Here is a 20,522-nt window from a genome sequence, read left to right on the forward strand (position 1 = left end):
GTGGGGCTTCCATTTTAGTGGAGGATGAGGTGGGACCCCTATTGTGCCCTTTTGTGAGCCTTACATTTGTTAGAACAACCAGTGGCTGGTGTTTTTTTTATTTGGGGGGGGGGGGGGGGGGGGCGGCAAACAATCCACCCCCCCCCCCCCCCCCCCAAGTTGGTCGGGTCATGAACGGCTAGGGTTGCCACCTCATCCCTTTAAACCTGAACACATATTAATTACACAGGTTCTGTGGCTGATTAAGGTGGTAATTAAACTCACTTGGTGCCTTATCTGCATTAAATTAGCCTCAGAACCTGTGTAATTCATATGTGTTCGGGTTTAAAGGGATGAGGTGGCAACCCTACAGAGGGCCCCCACACCGCACCCCCCTCTCGGTGCATCGGACGGGTCATGGGGGTCACGGGCGGCACCCCTCCCAGGCGGTCAGTCAGTAGTTGGGGCCCCTGCACTTACCCCATCTCGCGGGCAGCAGCGGCTTCTTTCTGGGCTGCGGGCGGATGCTTCCTCACTTCCCCTGCATCTCCTCCCTCTTCCTCCTGGCAGCCAATCCGATCGGATCTCCTTTCGGCCAATCGGGTGAAGGGTCTCAGGACCCAATATTCATTCGCTATTGTCACACAACTGGGTGGGCTTCGGGCGCAGTGCTCTGCTGCCCAGGCCCACCCTTTTTTGAAGCCTATTAGAGCCTCTGGCTCTAATCATGTGGGTCAAAAAAACAAACAAACCCTGATTGGAATCCATGCGTCCGACACCCCACATGTAGATTAGGGGGTCGGACGCATGGATGGGGGGGTGGCCCTAGGGCTGCCACATCATCCCTTTAACCACTTCAATACCAAGGACGTCATATGACGTCCTGGGCTTTGAGCAGGTATATCTGAATGATGCCTGTTAAAAACCGCACCAAAAATGCAGCTTCATTGAAATGAATGGAAATTGTGGTAAAACCGTGGTAAAAGTGCACCGTGATCTGCATTTTTCGTGTGTTTTTGAGTCACATGTGCATTTTTTACAGGTGCAGGTTAGAGCCCTTGCACACTGGGGCGGTTTGCAGGCGCTATTGCGCTAATAATAGCGCCTGCAAACCGCCCCGAAAGTGCCGCTACTTTCATTCCAGTGTGCAAGCCCCGAGGGCTTGCACACTGGAGCGATGCGCTGGCAGGACGCTAAAAAAAGTCCTGCTAGCAGCATCTTCGGAGCGGTGAAGGAGCGGAGTGTATACCGCTCCTTTACCGCTCCTGCCCATTGAAATCAATGGGACGACGCGGCTATACCGCCGGCGCGCTTTGCGGTGGTATTTAACCCTTTCTCGGCCGCTAGCGGGGGGTAAAACCGCCCCGCTAGCGGCCGCATACCGACGGTAAAACGCCGCTAATAATAGCGGCGTTTTACCGCCGACGCCGCCCCCCGCCCCAGTGTGCAAGGGCTCTTAGGGTTGCCACATCATCCCCTTAATCCAGCACACACAATAATTACACAGGTTCTGTGGCTGATTAAGGTGGTAATTAAACTCACTTGGTGCCTTATCTGCATTAGATCAGCCTCAGAACCTGTTTAATTTTAATATGTGTCCTGGATTAAAGGGATGATGTGGCAACCCTAGTGCAGGTAACCCAAAAACACACACAGGAAACACATATGAAACACAACAAAATCACGCTAAAAACGCATTTGTGTTTTTAGCACGATTTTGCTACAGAGCAGTGTAAAGGGGCCCTTAGCGTTCAGCCACATCTAGTCTGAGCTTATGGAATGCAGCTGCAAGTGCTGGTAATTTTCAACCTATTCTTAATTGCATATAAACAAATAGAAATGATCGCCTCTGTAAATCTTGAATGCACAAGCGAGTTTTGTCCAACTGTAAGATGGCCTTTGAGACCAAGCTCCAACCATCGACCATACATGCAAATGGTTTGCATGCATTTTGGTGAGTTAGGGTTGGAAGCCACCAAAACAAAATTGCCCTTGGGGAGTCTATGTAATCACCTGGATTACACAGAAAAGTCCACCAGATGCATACAGCAAAGAATCAACTTGTATGAATTTTGCTAAGACATTTTATCAGACCTTTATAAGTGACCATTTAGCAAAATTCATGTTCAACAACGTTGCTGTCAAAGGTTGGTGTTAGAAACAGGCCTTGAAACAAAGCAGTAAAGTATGGTTTGATTAAATAATGGTGCGCCATCAGTAATATGATCAAAAAAGACACCATTTTTAGAAGTGCTTTAAAATGGGTTCAGATCATGAAATAAAACATTGAGTTTCATACTTCACTGGGCATGTATATAAAGCAGTGAATGTGACCAAACATTCACTGGTGGGGACTCAATCACTGTTAATCAATCATTTAAAACACATGGACCTGAAAGATAAGCAACAGTGAATGTTTGGAAAATATCAGCTTCACAAATATGTCCCTGTGTGCACGTCACCACCCTGCCTTGTCACCTCATCCAATCAGAGAACACTTTGCATTCATTGTGAAAATGCAAAGCATTCTCTGGATTGCGCCCGTGCCAAACGGCTGACTACCTGTGTTCAGAATGCAACAGGGCAGCCACTTGGCAAGGAACCTGGAAGCTAGTGGAGATCACTGGAGTAGTGGTATCTACTGTACTACAGTGATTTCCAGCTGCTAGAAGGATTCACAGGTATGGTAGAGTATATGCACAATATGCCAAGCTGTACCAATGTACCTATGCAAAAAATTCCATACCTGGACTTCTTTAAACCTTCCTTGGAAAGCTTAAAGGATAAGTTCACCTTTGGGAACATGTTACATGTTCATGTTTCTGAAGCTGCTTCCAGAACACCCCCCCTTCCATGACAGCAGGCTGGGGATCTTTTCCCGGCACCAGCTGTCACTATTTGAAAAGAGCACGGGGCTCCCCCTACAGGGCCACATCATTCATTCATAGAGGAGTTGATGTTCTAAAACTGGTGAGTGCAAAATCTGGTACAGCTCTGCATAGAAACCAATCAGTTTTCCAGGTTTTGTTTGTTAAAGCTTAATTGAACAACCTGGAGTTAGAAGCTGATTGGCTGCACCAGATTCTGCACTCTCCAGTTTTTGAAAATCAACCCCAGAGTTATGTGAATGAATGAACTACAAATACCCACAACCTTTTCCACTGATGGCTTTTAGGTCTCAATGAACTACCAGGGCGCTGTTGAGTGCTCTAATAGGTAATTGTTTCCTCCTGTCATTGTGTACCTGCTTGCCTGTATGAGGTATGAGTAGACAGCTTACACTGACAGTAGAGTTGCCACCTCATCCCTTCAAACCTGAACACCTTTGAATTACACAGGTTCTGAGGCTAATTAAATGCAGATAAGGCACCAAGTGAGTTTAATTACCACCTTAATCAGCCACAGAACCTGTGTAATTAATATGTGTTCGGGTTTAAAGGGATGAGGTGGCAACCATAACTGACAGTCTGCAGAAGCCCTGCATTGCACCCATGATCTGCTGATCGTGGGTACAATGCTTTCCAGGCTCCACCAAAAAAAATAAAAAATAGTAAAGCTGCTTTCACACTGATCTGTTTTTCTTTAGTTTTTGTGTTAACAAAAGTGGAAGAAAAAGGGATGACCATTAAATCCTATGGAACTCTTCACACTGGTCAGTTGCAGGTCCATTGCATTGCATTGTCCTGCTTGCTGCATAAACATTGCAAATGCCTTTAAAAACCCAATGTTAACCTGTGAGGCTGGGTTCACACCTATGCGCATTGGATGCGGGTTTCCTCCCGCATCCAATTCGCATGACAGGAGATTGTGATTGTGGCTCTCTATGGAGTCGGTTCACATATCTCTGTTGCGGCTATGGAGCGTCTTGCACAGGAGTCCTGTCCGTCTTTGGCTCTGTTATAGGGCCAAATTCTGGCAAAAATTTGGCCCTGTTTCATCCCTGAAACAGAAAACAGGGACGCACCGGGCCCATGCTGCGAGGCACATCCGTCGGAGGTGTGAACCCAGCCTAATAGTAAGGATGACATCTTCTCAATGTTGTACATAGCCTGTGCAGAGAACAGAGCTGTGGTTGGGACTCAGCAGGTCACCTACTACCAGCACACATTTCAGAATGCATATTCCCAGTCAAGTGCTTTCTTGATTTTTGCTGTGAGCATTAATAAGAATTCAAATTAAGGTAAACCGAGTAAACTTCCTGACGTTACCACAGTTGCAATATTTACTGGATAGCATCAGCAGCTCGCTGACTGGTTTCATTTCTTGCCTGGAGTTGCTCACATTCTTTACCTGGAGGTGAGCTGAGCAGGATTTTGGAAAGATAAGATGGCACACGTGTTCCTTACACAAGAATTATCTCACTCTTTTTAACCCAAGCTCATTAATTGGACAGCTCCTTCATAAGGTTTTCTCAGAAGACGTTTTATTCTGCATGGAACTTGCCTCCAACTGGTGTAGAGGTGATAAATACAGATCTCCTGATCTCTTCCGATCCAATGAAATCAATAGAGATCTGGAGGTCCTATTCTACCTGCTGGTAATGGAGCTGTTACCAAGAAAAAGATACTAATAGCAGCCACTTTCTGACTGCAAGTAGTTACCAGGAGAGGTCATCCAGGTAACCATTCACGGTCAGCACACTAGCAAAGTGAGCACAGCAGTCCCTTTCTATTTGGCATTCTTTAAAATGTGACTGTAGCCAAAAACTTGTTTTCTAAATTTTATATGAAGTGGAGAAGGGTTGGAACCTCTGTCAAGTTTTCATTGCTGTCCCTAGCTCTATCAGTGAGGTTGTCTTGCAGTTCCTAACCTCAGACAGCCAATAGAAAGCAATTGCAAACCTCTCCATAATAGGGGAAATCCTACTGATGACAGTTGTCTTCAAATCAAGAGCTTCCATTGGAAGGTGTCCCCTTTAATCATGTCCTGGTGACCACCACTCCTACTGGCCACTAGGACAAACAATTAAGGTAGTACTTCCCAACAGGGATGCAGAAAAGCCCTTCCACACTCTATATAAAACTACAAGGGTTTTGGCTTGAACTTTACTTTGAGTTTGTTGGCTCAAGACCAGTTTTGGAATATGACACTCTTAGCTTCTCCAATAAAGCTATGAGTAAGCACTTGGCATAAGTGCGAAACGCGTTAGCTGATCGCCTGTACGCTCTGTCCATAGTGTCCTGTACACGATATGTTCCTGATTTTACAATAAAGGAAGTCTTTTGGATTATATTTTCCTGGTGTGCGGCTGTCCGGATTTTCTTCTTTGCTCACAGCTTCTCCGATAAAGTGCTTATAATTTTCAGTAGAAAATATTTATTTTAACCCTTGTTTTGTTCTTGTTAAATTGATCAGGAAATAAAGAGTGGAGACCACCAATGCCATGAGCCTCAGTTTAAAGTAAAGAACTAGGTGATGTACATATATGAAGCAGTAGATAGAATGCATGGCGCAAATGTTGGCTGTGCCTTGCCTGACTGCAGCTGTACAGTGCATGGGACAGTAGAAGTAATGTGAATCTTGGGATAACCTGCGATTTCTTACATAATTTGTAGTCCATTGTATTTATACTTTGATGTGTGTGTGATATCTGTTCATTCGTATCTGACTCTCGGCAATTTCATGGGTCAGTTCTCTGGGCACCAGGTCTGATATGCTTGAGAGCCTTTTTCATATCTTTTTTTTTAAGGTAGGTCACTAGTTCTTTCCTCAATCCTCCCCATTTGCTGGGTATGGCAGAACCCATGCAAGCACAGAGAGAACATGAAAACTCCATGTACTGTAGATACCACCCTGGCTGAGATTCAAACCAAGGACCATTCCTGCAAGGCAGAAGTGCTAACTATTAAGCCCATGTGTTGGCTACAATTGGTTGTACTAAGGCTTTTAAAGGGTAACTCCACTTTTGTTAAACATTCTAATGTATACATAGACATACATACAGTATCTCACAAAAGGGAGTACACCCCTCACATTTTTGTAAATATTTTATCATATCTTTTCATGTGACAACACTGAAGAAATGACACTTTGCTACAATGTAAAGTAGTGAGTGTACAGCTTGTATAACAGTGTAAATTTGCTGTCCCCTCAAAATAACTCAACACACAGCCATTAATGTCTAAACTGCTGGCAACAAAAGTGAGTACACCTCTAAGTGAAAATGTCCAAATTTGGCCCAATTAGGCATTTTCCCTCCCCGGTGTCATGTGACCCGTTAGTGTTACACAGTCTCAGGTGTGAATGGGGAGCAGGTGTGTTAAATTTGATGTTATCGCTCTCACTCTCTTACTGGTCACTGGAAGTTCAACATGGCACCTCATGGCAAAGAACTCTCTGAGGATCTGAAAAAAAGAAATGTTGCTCTACATAAAGATGGCCTAGGCTATAAGAAGATTGCCAAGATCCTGAAACTGAGCTGCAGCACGGTGGCCAAGACCATACAGCGGTTTAACAGGACAGGTTCCACTCAGAACAGGCCTCGCCATGGTTGACCAAAGAAGTTGAGTGCACGTGCTCAGCATCATATCCAGAGGTTGTCTTTGGGATATAGACTTATGAGTGATGCCAGCATTGTTGCAGAGATTGAAGGGGAGGGGGGTCAGCCTGTCAGTGCTCAGACCATACGCCGCACACTGCATCAAATTGGTCTGCATGGCTGTCGTCCCAGAAGGAAGCCTCCTCTAAAGATGATGCACAAGAAAGCCGCAAACAGTTTGCTGAAGACAAGCAGACTAAGGACATGGATTACTGGAACCATGTCCTGTGGTCTAATGAGACCAAGATAAACTTGGTTCAGATGGTATCAAGCGTGTGTGAGGAGTACAAAGACAAGTGTGTCTTGCCTACAGTCAAGCATGGTGGTGGGAGTGTCATGGTCTGGGGCTGCATGAGTGCTGCCGGAACTGGGGAGCTACAGTTCATTGAGGGAACCCAACATGTACTGTGACATACTGAAGCAGAGCATGATCCCCTCCCTTCAAAGACAGGGCCACAGGGCAGTATTCCAACATAACGACCCCAAACACACCTCCAAGACGAATCACTGCCTTGCTAAAGAAGCTGAGGGTAAAGGTGATGGACTGGCCAAGCATACCTCCAGACCTAAACCTTATTGAGCATCTGTGGGGCATCCTCAAATAGAAGGTGGAAGAGCGCAAGGTCTCTAACATCCACCATCTCCGTGATGTTGTCATGAAGGAGTGGAAGAGGACTCCAGTGGCAACCTGTGAAGCTCTGGTGAACTCCGTGCCCAAGAGGGTTAAGGCAGTGCTAAAAAATAATGGTGGCCGCACAAAACATTGACATTTTGAGCCCAATTTGGACATTTTCACTTAGGGGTGTACCGTATATACTCGAGTATAAGTCGATCCGAGTATAAGTCGAGGCACCTAATTTACCACAAAAAAATGGGAAAAACTTATTGACCCGAGTATAAGACGAGGGTGAGAAATGCACAGCTACTGTAAGTGGAAAAGAGGGTCAACAATGCCCATTTGCAGCCTCACTGTGCCCATTTGCATGCCTCACTGTGCCCATTTGCAGCCATAGGTCCCCCGAACTTCAAACTTGGTAGATAAGGGTTCCTAGATGACCCCTAGCTGCAGCCGAAATTTGGGGTCTCTGAACCCAAAGGATCCCAAAATAACATTTCTGCAGACGGACACAGTTGACTGACTTTGGGACCCCGTATCTCAGGGCCACTTAGTGTATAGGAACCCCAAATTTGGTGTGCAAACCCAGTCGAACTAGCACCATAAAATAGCCAAAGCTGGGGTTTCTAGCTCCAAGCGGCTCCGAGATACAGGGCCCCAAAAATCGGTTCAGAAAATGTCAAGCACTTTTCTGCAGCAGAGAATGACATTTTCCAAACCTATTTTGTGGCCCCGTATCTCGGGGTCACTTAGTGCTAGGAACCCCTGCTTTGAATATGGTATGGTACCAGTTCCACTGGGTTCGCACACCAAATTTGGGGTTCCTAGCACCAAGTGGTCCTGAGATACGGGGCCCCATATTCGGTTCGGAAAATGACATTTTTTGCTGCAGAAAAGTGCTTGACTCGAGTATAAGTCGAGGGGGGCACTTTCAGCACAAAAAAATGTGCTGAAAAACTCGACTTATACTCGAGTATATACGGTACTCACTTTTGTTGCCAGCGGTTTGGACATTAATGGCTGTGTGTTGAGTTATTTTTAGGGGGCAGCAAAATTATACTGTTATACAAGCTGTACACTCACTACTTTACATTGTAGTAAAGTGTAATTTCTTCAGTGTTGTCACATGAAAAGATAGAATAAAATATGTGCAAAAATGTGATGGGTGTACTCACTTTTGTGAGATACTGCATGTGTGTGTGTGTGTGTGTGTGTGTGTATGTATATATATATATATATATGTGTGTGTGTGTGTGTATAATTAGTGGTAATATACTGTAAATGATCTTTCTGGCTTAGCGCACAGTCATCTATGTTTTTCTCAGAAAAAAAGTTCTTCTTCTTGCTACATAAGTTGAACCGCCAATAAGAAAACAAAGCTGGTCTTCCTTGTTCCCTGCATGTGATGCTTCTCTCTGAAGGCTGTTGTCAGCTGCACTATGCTTGATTTGCAGTGACAAGCAGGTTTGTGTGCTCCACCGCAGGCATCTCTTTACCCTGTAGAGTAATCCAATGTATCCCAATAGAAACTATAAGGTACTGCCAGCTGGCTACACATTATACCTTTTTTGTTTGTTCAATTTCCTTTAGATTTACCTTCAACTATGTAGCACAAGCACCTGGCTGATTGCATACAATTTGAAAGTGTTTAGGTTTGACCTCATATTATATAGTTTTGGTAAATCTAAAGGAAAATTGTAGAAGAAAATTGTATAATGTTTAGCCAGCTTTACCTGTTTTCTGTCAAATTCAAATCTCAGCAGTTCATGTTAAGTTGGCCATACAAACTTTCTACAATTGCCTTAAGATTTACCTACAATTACCTACATTTTTTTTTTTTTACCTTAATGCATTCTATGCATTAAGGTAAAAAAAACTTCCGGGTGGCGCTACTCCCCCAGTCCCCCCTGGGTATACTTACCTGAGCCCCATCTCGATCCAGTGATGTGCATGGGATCAGGGGCTCTACCAGGCCTCTCTCTCCTCATTGGCTCACACAGCAGTGGGAGCCATTGACTACTGCTGCTGGCAATCACAGCCAGTGAGCCACTGAGGAAAGAGCAAGGGGCGGGGCTGAGCAACGCTCTGTGTGTGAATGGACAATGTCTGTTCGCAGGAGCCTGATTCAGGAGGCTTGCTATTGGGGGCACTTGGCAGGGGGGGAGAAGTCAGAACCACCGGCAGAGGACCAAAAACGAAGAGGATTGTGGCTGCTCTGTGCAAAACTGTTGTACAGAGCAGGTAAGTATAACATGTTTATTTTAATTTTTTTAAAATACAACCTTTAGGCTGGGTTCACATACATGTGAATTGGATGCGGGTTTCATCACCTTGAGATGGAATAAGGAGTTCCGTTTTGGGCACCAGTTTTGGGTCAGTAAAATATCTGGAAGTCAAAAAAGGGGTCAGTCGGGGGAACCAATAGGAGGTGTTTCATAAACAATGGAGGGTCAATTAAAAGGAGTATTCCCCTCCCTTTACTATTCCTGGACAGGAAGGCAGTGACAAGAAGAAAATAAAAAAAACTGACAGATATTTATTATTGGCTTACTGTATCCAAAATGAAATCCAAAAGTGACTTTAGCTACACCTCAACCTGACCCAGACAGCATGCAATCCAATAGACATACATGTGAGGATTGCTGTTTTCTGTGGGCAAAAGAACGATTGTTTATTCACAGATAGTTACCACTGTGTTGGAAATCTTTGTAAGTACTTCTGACACTCTCATACACTCGATAGTGACGTTTGTTAACCGTATACAATACCGTTTTTGTTAAGATACTTTGGTTTGCAATAGGATAGATTTAATAAAGGAAAGTAGACTGTGCAGGTTGCAAGTGCAGTTGCTCTAGTCCAGAGCTTAGAATATCAAGGGAAGCTCTGCTGACTGCAATCACATACCTCCCAGCTGTCCCTGATTTTGAGGGACCTTCCCTCATTCGGAGCAATGTCCCTCTGTCCCCCTCATTTGTCCCTCATTTTGGTCTAATCCATATAATTGTATATATAATGCACTACTTATCTATCAAAAACTGTTTCCCATTGCTAAACCTTTCATCCAATATCTAAATTGCTGCATTTGTAAATTCTAACAGCCAATATAAAGAAATAGTAGTGGTAAAAAAAAAGCACTTGTGGGTTTAACCAATCTTTTTTTGTACAATTCTCCTTTAAGGGGGGGCGTGGCAGGGGTGTGTCCTATGCCTACATACATTTACTAGCAGGTGTCCCTCATTCCCACTTCAGAAAGTTGGGAGGTATGCAATCATCCAATTATGTGCAAGCAGAAATGCTGGGTTTTTTTTATTCATTTTCCTTGCACGTGATTGGGTATTCTTTGTAAAGTGAAGCTTTACCTCATTTACTAAGCTCTGAAGCAACTGCACTTGCAAAGTGTACAGTCTATTTACGTTTAGTAAATCAACCCCAGTGAGTTGTCTATGGGAAAATACATTATTCTGATGTTTAATACCGGGGTTACGGCTGTAGCTAGATGCCATAACCCTGGTATTAAAATTTCCTTGGGGCGCCTTTCTGATAAAAGTGATCTGAGCAGCTGATTAGCCGCTGGATCACTTTCAAACCTGGCAGGGGTTGTTCTCAGACTTAAAGTGGAGTTCCACACGTTTTTTCGCTTATTAAAAGTCATCAGCTACAAAAAGTGGAAGCCCAAGAACCAATTTGGTGCTGACAGCAGCTGGCCACAGAGATCTTTTTGGCCTAGGAGGACGTAATGACGTCACTTCCAGTTCAGCTCCGATGTAAACAATGCCTTTTTTTTTTTTTTAAACACTGGATCTATATTTTTTTTTTTATCTAATGCTTTTCATTGTAGAGGAGAGATGAGGGGTATTATTAACCCCAGATGTCTCCATAAAGAGGACCTGTCATGCTTTATTCTTCACACAAGAGATGTTTGCATTTCTTGTGACAGCAACAAAAGTGAACAATTTTTTTTTTTTTTAAGGTACAGTGTAAAAATAAAAATTTAAATAATTAATAAAATAAATAAACGCGACACCGCCTCCCCCCATGCTCGCTTGCAGTAGTGAATGCATATGTAGGCCGCGCCCACATATGTAAACGGTATTCACACCATACATGAGGTATCGCCACGAACGTTAGAGCCAGAGGAATAATTCTAGCACTAGACCTCCTCTATAACTCCAAACTGATAACCTGTAAACATTTTTAGGATGTTGACTATATAGATTTTTAAGTACCGTAGTTTGTAACCATTTCACGATCGTGCGCAATTTTAAAGCGTGACATGTTAAATATCTACTTGCTTGCCATAAAATCATCTTTTATATGTTACAACAAAAATTGGCTTATATATTGTGTTTTTTTAAATATTGTTAAAGTGTGACATGAAAAATTGCAACAACCACCATATATATAATGTTTGGGGCCTCTAAGTAATTTTCTAGCAAAAAATACAGATTTTTTTACTTGTAAACAAACGGGTTGATTTACTAAAGGCAAATCCACTTTGCACTACAAATGCACTGAAAGTGCACTTTTAAGTGCAGTCGCTTTAGATCTGAGGGGAAGATCTGAAATGAGGGGAAGCTCTGCTGATTTTATCATCCAATCATGTGCAAGCTAAAATGCTGTTTTTTATTTTCCTTGCATGTCGCCCTCAGTTCTACAGCGACTGCACTTCCAAGTGCACTTTCAGTGCACTTTCAAGTGCACTTGTAGTGCAAAGTGCATTTGCCTTTAGTAAATAACCCCCACAGTGTCAAAATAGGCCATATAACTTTTATATTTTTTGAACTTTGCAGACTATGTGAGCTCAAGATTTTCGTTTACAAAGGGTCTATTGTCAGTTTCAGTAGTACAGAGCGTACACAATTGATATAAATTAGTACAGAAAGTACTTATAAAGAATAATTGGTAAGTGGACAGTCTGAGCTCCATATTTTAACGAGATTAACTAGTGACACGAGACGGTAAATATTAAAGTCATATACATCAGCGACGGCTGGTGGTAATTGTTTTTTTGGGGGGGCGGCAAACAGTGTACCCACAGCCAGCCACCCCGGTCCGGTCCGTAGGGTCTGGAGCACTTACCCCATCTATGGCAGGAAGCGCTTCACGCGGGCATCACTGGCGGCTTCGGCTTCCCCTGCTCTCCTGCACGGGCATCCGGCGGCTTCCGTCTTCTCCCTCCTCGGCGGCCAATCGGAATGCTTCTCCTTTCGGCCAATCAGGAACCGATTCTCTGACCCGCTTCCTGATTGTCCGAGAGAAGAATCAGTGTGAAAATAGTGAATATTCATTCGCTATTGTCACACAATTGGGTGGGCTCGGTTCGCAGTGCCCCCGGGCGCCCCTAATGTATGGGCCACCCCTGGTATACATAGTTGCTTTATCAGTGGTCAGATTAGTCAGCTCCTGGCTTTCAATAGACCTAACAACCCAAGTAAAGTAAATGTGTGGGACTCACAGAAAGTACCTTTTGGAGAGAGCTCAGACTAGTGCATATTGAAGCGATTGCCCTTAGGGATCCCACACTTCTGACTTCTTCAGCTAGGAAAAATTGTTCAATACTTCTCTCCAAGAAAACGAAATCCAGGGCACTCACAGTGTGTCACTCTTTTTTATTTAATCGTATATCCAAAAGGTAAAAACAATTAAAACATCCAGCCGACAAATGCTTCTCATGCAAAGCGTATGCTTGGTCCCAACTGCCTTGAAAAAGCCCAGGCTTTGCACGAGAAATGTTCATCAGCTGGAGGTGCTTTATTCGTTTTTAGCCTTTGTAATTAATAATTAAAATAAAGAAGTGTGACATGCCCTGGATTTTGTTTTCTTGGATTGCTACTTTGAGTAGACCTCTAGCTGTCTTCAAGAATCCACCAACTTCATCAGCTGGAGGTGCTTTATTCGTTTTTAGCCTTTGTAATTCATAATTAAAATAAAGAAGTGTGACCTCTAGCTGTCTTCAAGAATCCACCAACTTCTATTAAACCTATGATAGTGGAGAACGTCGCTTGAAACATATACATATGCATTTTTGAAGGAATGGTCTGATAAACAATGAAGTTGATACATTATCCATACTGTTTATTTTTATCGGTGGTCATTAAACATTCTGCATTATGTGTTTTAAGAAACACACCTGCGTGGATGAGATGTTTGAATTGCTTGAGATGGTCATAAGCTGTAAACCACATACTTGTCCAGGCCCATACAGTTCATCCATTTCCATGTGTATGTCTTTATTGTGAAGACTAAGGGATGAGATCAAGATGAAATTCTGCTCCATTTCCACCTCTCTCTCTCCCTCTCCTTCCCCTGATTGATGTCTTCAGACACAGGAGAGGCCGAGCAGAAGGTCGCTCAGTCCCCACCAAAAGCTGCTGCGGTGAAACGAACTGAAGAATCAAGGAGCAGAACAAGCTTAAAAAAGCCACAATAAGACTCCATTAACCATGAGACTGCTGGTTAATGTGAGTATTGAACCTATTCTATGTGTTGGAGGTGACAGATGGGAGATTTACAAGAATAAAATGTTACACACAGTAATTACAAATTATTCCATATTGGTTGTTCCATTTTAATAAGTTTTTCACATTAAAGGTAAATGTTTATTCCTAAGCAAAGTTATCGGCACCTGCCCAAAGCTTCATTAGCATACAAAGCATGGAAACCAAGGTGAAGAAAGTAGAAAAAATATTTAGCCCGGGTTCACACCTATGCGAATTAGATGTGCGTTTCCGCACATCTAATTCGCATAGCAGGAGAATGTGACTGGCTCCCTATGGAGCCGGTTCACATATCTCCGGGACGGCTGCGGAGCGCACTGCACAAAAACGCTGTGCGTCTTTGGCTCCGTTTCAGAGCTGAATTCAGGCATAGAATCGGCCCTGATTCGTCCCTGAAACGGGGGAACAGGGACGCACAGCGCTCCTGTGCGATCCGCAGCCCGATATAGTGTGAACCCGGGCTTAAGTTTTGCATTAATTTTATGACTGCGTTTTTTAAAGGCCAAGTCTTGGTATAAGATGTCCTCAGTCTTTTGGGTTGAATGACACCCAGCGTCACTCAACCTGGAAGATTGAGGAAACCCCTCAGTAATAGGGGGCTGCCTCATGAGCTTGGTGCCCTGAACTCACAATGTATTCATGCAGAGAGCAGAGCTGATGATATCATGTCAGTGCTGCTCTCTGTATCACCTAGGACTGCCCACTGCTGGGAGAAGAAGACACGTGACCGCCAGAAGACATCAGACATAGGTAAGTATAAAAAACAGGGGATAATGGGGGTTATTTCCTAAAAGGCAACTCCACTTTGCACTACAAGTGCTAACTACAAGTGCAAAGTGCATTTGAAATTGCACTGAAATTGCACTTGGAAGTGCAGTCACTGTAGATCCAAGGGGGACATGCAAGGAAAATAAAAAAACAGCATTTTACCTTGCACATGATTGGATAATAAAATCAGCAGAGCTTCCCCTCATTTCAGATCTACCCCTCAGATTTACAGCGACTGCACTTCCAAGTGCACTTTCAGTGCAATTTCAAGTGCACTTTGCACTTGTAGTTTGCACTTGTAGTGCAAAGTGGATTTGCCTTTCGTAAATAACCCCAATTGTTCTTTAAGGGGGAGCCTGGAGTTGTGCATTAATGGACATCTGTACTGAGAAAATAATAGAAGCTACCATTTATGACCTTCTAAAAATGCTAGCTGCATGGCTGTCTCACATACATTTCCTCACTGGCCTGCACAGTGGTTGTGCCTTGCAGGTTCTCTCTCTCTGCAAGTGTGCCCAGCAAACTAAAAGCAAAATGCTTTCTGCAATCTCTAATGAAACCCCTTCAATTCACTTGGTTAGCAGATAAATTTGTGGTTAGACTGCACATCACATGAGCTTTCACCCACCTTGGAGGAAATTGCATCAGCTGTAAGGCTTGTTTTACATGGGCTTCAGCTTGTATATAAGCTGTGTAAACAGCACGTTTTTATGAAACTTTCAGCAAGCTTCGATCAGCTTTCTCCAAGCTTTTAAAGTGCCTTTCAGCTCCTTTTGGAAATGGTATACACAGGTCTTAATAGGAGTGCGGATTGCCACTTTAAACAAGCTGCTAGCAGGTTTTAGCAATCTTTCAACTATCTTCAGTAGTGCTGAAGCCTGCTAGCAGCTTGTTTAAAGTGTCAATCAGTACTCCCATTAAGATCTGTGTTCAACATTTACAAACTGGAGCTGAATGGTACTCTTAAAGCTTCAACAAAGCTTAACGAAAGTTCTCCAAATGCTTTGTAAAAGCTTGCTGTTCACACTGCTCTTATACAAGCTGAAGCTCCTGTCAAACAGGCCTTAGGAGACCAAGAAAGAAGTTTCTCTCTTACTGGTTACATTCTGCTCTTCTGATTTTAAACATAAAAATTTTAAATCAGAGGAGTATGCAGCAGCATGGGATAAGAGCAACATGGTTGCGTATAGCCAATTGATTTATGTAACTTGTGAATTTTAAGAAGTCCACTGTATTGTAGAGAATCGGTGTTCTTCGTGGCTGTAAGGACTGTGTGCTTTAGTCAAATATACAGCTCTGCACACCAGGAATGGAAGATAGACCTGTATACCAACACAGATCTATAGATGCCACATTACATTATCTGTCTTCCAAAATAAACACCCTCATTAACAGGTAATAATGTAGCAGGAATCATAGGGCGATTTTTTTTATTTTTTGTTTTCTTTATTTTATTTACCTCTGCATAGGTCATTAGGGTGCCCACATGACATTATAACATATGGGATGGTGGAGGAATACTTCTGGGCATTAGTTAGTGTTGGTATACAGAATGTGGTCCCATATGGTAGTCATTTGCTTATGTGATTTTGTGTGAAGAAAGGTTCGCTTTTTGATGTTATTTATTTATAAGTGATCAGTTGAGTACTGGACCAGAGTGGTTGCTTTGTGCAGAGTACAGCAGAAAATGCTTCTACTGCTGGGCAGCCATTGCATGACTATAACGACTGTTAAAGTGGATTTACACTTTCACTGGAAACATAGCAACCTGGTGAGACCTCATTTTGTGGTTGAAAGTCATTTTCATTGACTGCACATCAGCAGCTTTATAGGCTTTCTCCTTACCTGAAGAAGTTGGGTGGGTGGTGACCACTTTGGCCATCACACAATTGGTATGACTCCTGAACTAAAGAACAAAAAATTGTCCTTTGTATTCAAGGCTTTAAGCTAGCCATAGGCTTATAGTTTGGTGTGCAGGCATGATGAGACCACATGGAGATATATAACCAGCTGGGTATGAAATAAGCATATACACCTGGCCGAGCATGTACATTTGTGGAATGGAGCAGGAAAGTGGAAAGAGGAAGCAGCATTGAGGTGGTAGAAGGGATTTGGTGATGTTTCTAAGCCTGCTTCTAGTTTTATTGCTCTGCCTGACTCTGGGTATGTAGAAGTTTCCTGAGTGAAAGAGGACTATCCCTTTAAGTTAAGGAAGTGTTTTTGTATCTGTCTACTTTTTTGCAACTCAGGATTCTTACTAATACATTCACATATCTATCTTCTTTTCAGCCTCCTCCCAGAGTCCATAAGCCTCGATTAAGGAAGAAAAGTACCTTTGCCTCTAATACGGAATCTGCGTGAGTGCAGCCAACATCGAGCACCACAGAATGTCTCTTCACTGCCTTAAAAGAGCAAATCATACCACATGACACAGGTGGCGCCAGAGTTCAGACAGCAGGCGTGACTTTTCGCAGAAACCCTTGCTCTCCCCGCACCATATCAGTTAAACTGTGTTCAGCTTTCTGTTTGTAGCTGCTGATTAAATCGCTACAAAGAAATTCAATGCCAGTTACCTTAATATTGGTTTTGGGCCCGCTTGGAACAATGTAAAAATGTTCTCCCCACCTCCTATGTGCTGACTGAATCAAAATGGAGGTTGCCAATGCTCTGAACAGACAGGCTGACTATTAAATTATTATGGAACTGTGGCCATGTTTGGTATGGATGTTCTATGAAGTGAAATAGCCATGTGTTGAAAAGTGATTTTTTTCTCTGTACCTGCTATATATTTACATACTTCTTTTTGTTGTCTGAACGTGTATAAATTATGTCTCCATATGTGTCTGTTTGAAATGTGATTTTCAAGGGCAGATGTTCTTCTACACCAGTATTACTCAATGTAGACCCAATTTGAAACTCAAGATCATATTTTATCAACCTTTTTATCTCAGAATAACCTTTAAAATAATTTTCAGGTCTTTAGGAATCCCTTCGAAAACCAATTAATTGGACATCAGTGAGAAAAATGTCCCTTATTGGTGGTCGTTTGGGGGGATTCCTCCTTACATTGGTGGTAAGCCACCCCTTCAGACAGCTAGTAGTGTAGGCCTCAGAACTAGGCAAGCAGCATCAGATTAGAGGTCAATCAGCCACAGCTCTAGGAACTCCTAGCAACCTCTGGAGGAACCCTAGTTGAGACTAGTTACCCTAGGATTATAGCAAGTACACTGTTAGTTCCAGAAGAGTATACAGCTTACTTTGGCTTTAAAATGTCTTTAGTGTAACAGTCTGCTAAAGTTTTTTTTTTTTATTGATTCAGGTAATAGTATTGATAGTAGTAGTTAGTCACACTACACTGGACTTGTTTAGAAATGTTAAAGACATATTGTTGACACATCAATGTTCCACTCATCCAACTAGCCTCCCCAAGTACCCAGAATCCATGGTGTCATGTAGTGTATCAATGCAAATGGTGAGAGTACATGTACATGGTATTCAATCAGCTTCTAACATCAGCTTGTTCAGTTAAGCTTTGACAAAAAAAAACTGGAAGCTGATTGGTTTCTGTGCAGAGCTGCACCAGATTTTGCACTCTCCAGTTTTAGTAAATCACTCCATGGGACTCTATTTTTTTGCTAGTGAGGTGATAGACCTCTTCTCTTTCTTTTTAACCATTCCCTTTTTCTTCTGATGCTTCTGTCAAGATCTGAATGCTTATTGCCCTGGGCTATCTAACAGTATCCATGGGTCCCACCTGTATTGTTTGCTTCCGATGTTCTGTAAAAATAGCCAATTCATCAAGATCTCCAATGACGTCACTTCTGGTTAATGTAAATCATCAGTAATTGCAGATTCAGACGACTTGCCATTTTGACACAACACCGGCAAGCGTGTACACGAATACTTTGCTGTTTTTTTGACAGAACAGCAGGTAACGAGGACAGAGTTGGTTAGTAGCGGAGTGGACTAACAATATCCACTCATAATATCGTGTACCAGAGTGTATACGGTTGCCGGTGTTGTGTTAAAACAGCAAGTCACCGAAATCTCCAATTGCTGACGGTTTACAGTAACTGGAAATGATGGAGATCTTGAAGAATTGGCTATTTTGACGGAACACAGGCACTAGATCCTGTGTTAGGTACTCCCCTTGTGAAAACACTCTTGTCTAATTAACATTATCAAATCACCATGGTGCTGTGAAGTCTGGGATGGGTGTTTTTTGTCAATGAGAAAAAAACAGAATGAGAATGTGAATATAAATGTTTCAGAGGATATTTCCAACACTCATTTGAATCAACCACAGTTGGCTGACCAGTGAAAGAACTTCACATTACAAAACAAGCCCAGTTCAATGTGACTAACTCCTATTGACTTTAAGACACCAGGTTGACTAAAAGTGGTGGATCAGAGTTCAGCATGAAACCTGAAATGTTAAAGGAGACAAATTATCTGTCACACAATAGTCTCCCAACCACTGCTGAAGGCTGACATTGTGTGACTGTTGGAAGTTGTTTTGGGGCAGATCTTCTACAGTGACATGTCTACCCAGGAATTGGACATTTATAATCTCCAGGCCTGTATGGTAACCTTAACTGTGCCACCTGAAGGTTTTCATGACATACAAATTTAGTAGAAAAAGCAAAGTGTGAAATCAGGGTGGATTTGATTTAAATCACAATTTAAATAATAAATTAAATCACTAGTAAAAAGGCTTGATTTAAATCAACATTTTTAAAGAGCAACTGTCATCTCTGTCCCACAGTGGCTCCTCCTCTGACCCGCTGTTGACTCACCGACAGTCCCATTCACTTTAATGAGACGGCTGGTGATGTGGCAGTGACACAACAAGGTGAGGGACGTGGCGGCAGCAGGTGAGTGGATGCCCACTAACGGGCGCTGCCATGATGGACCTGAAATGACAGGTGCTCTGTAAATGTAAGGACTCATTCTTGCTGGTAGTTATTATCTTTAATAATTGCAAACAAAATTAAGGTTTACTATTTGCAATACGATTTTTACTCCAAAAGCATTTTATTAAAATAAATTTGGTAAAAAATGTTTTTTTAAAAAGTTGATTTAAATCAAAAAAATCTGATTTAAATCAAAACAATCAGATATTTATAAAAAAAATCATTGATTTATATCCACCCTGTGTGAAATTAACAAATATATTTAATCAACATGACAGACTTTTTATTTGTTTAAATTTATCGGACTAATCATATGAAGCTTTTGAAAGGTCTTATATAATTACACATTTTAAAAGTGCTTTCAGGTACAGTTCGGGTCACATTTGAGATCCATTTGACTTCCTTCAGACCCGCTCCTGACCTCATTCTAAGTGACATTGACTGGTTTATGGAGAAAAGCAGTCATGGCATGAACAAAATGTGCATGTATCCAAGCCCCGAGCCAGATTGCACTAAAAAAATTTAAGACCTGAAGTACAAATGGTTGTTTACATAGGACAACAGTATGCAATTTGCAACAATCCACAGCAACCATTGAGCTTTAAAGTTCACTCACACTTGTACATACACAAAAATAAATGGAAGGAGGGCAATAGAAGAGCAATACATATTACCACATGTTCAGCTCCAGGCCTACAGCTTACTGCCCTCATCGCAAACCCACTTACATATTAGACATGTTCAGTTAGGTAGTTCCTAGAATGGGGGAAGTGGCTGGTATGGTGTTGTTCATATTTTACTAGCATACCTTGATAGTGTTTCTTTTAATAATAATATAACTCCTATTACGGAATCAGTGAAGTTGATTGCTAAGCTGTTTGCTATGGATGGATTTCTGCATTTTCCATAATGCCTTATAAATGAAGTCTGTTAAATGCTACTTTATGAAAACTGTGGCACAGAAATAATGACTATTTCCTACAGTAGACAAGCTGTTTATTCTCTAACTTGGAGGTGTGCAGTTTAATGTCCAAACCCAGAAACTTATTTGGAGGTCACTATATTTCTAGTATATTACCACATCTCTGCATGTCACTGAACAATTTCAAAACTGACATTCGTGGGCTTATTAAGTAAATTTGTGCACTGGGACATTTGAATTGTTGCTACAGTTCAGTGTATTTTGCACTGAGGGCTTTGCTTGTTAAACT

General features: G+C 42.4%; 1 protein-coding gene across 3 annotated transcripts in view; it reads left to right on the plus strand.

Annotated features, from left to right (window-relative positions):
- REEP1 (receptor accessory protein 1) overlaps window positions 1-19,311 on the plus strand; it is a 169,955-nt gene extending 150,644 nt beyond the window's left edge. Inside the window, exons 9-10 of one of the 3 annotated variants that reach the window (XM_073610975.1) lie at window positions 5,335-5,391; window positions 16,688-19,311. In XM_073610975.1, coding sequence (XP_073467076.1) covers window positions 5,335-5,391 — 57 coding nt within the window. In that variant the 3' untranslated portion in view covers window positions 16,688-19,311. Of the gene's footprint in view, window positions 1-5,334; window positions 5,392-13,456; window positions 13,595-16,687 lie in introns of all 3 variants that reach the window. The other 2 variants (XM_073610976.1, XM_073610974.1) reach the window with 2 other exon arrangements.
- The last annotated feature ends 1,211 nt before the right edge of the window (window positions 19,312-20,522 follow it).

The sequence above is a fragment of the Aquarana catesbeiana genome, linkage group LG01 (assembly GCF_042186555.1).
Source record: "Aquarana catesbeiana isolate 2022-GZ linkage group LG01, ASM4218655v1, whole genome shotgun sequence".
Taxonomy (NCBI): Eukaryota; Metazoa; Chordata; class Amphibia; order Anura; family Ranidae; genus Aquarana; species Aquarana catesbeiana.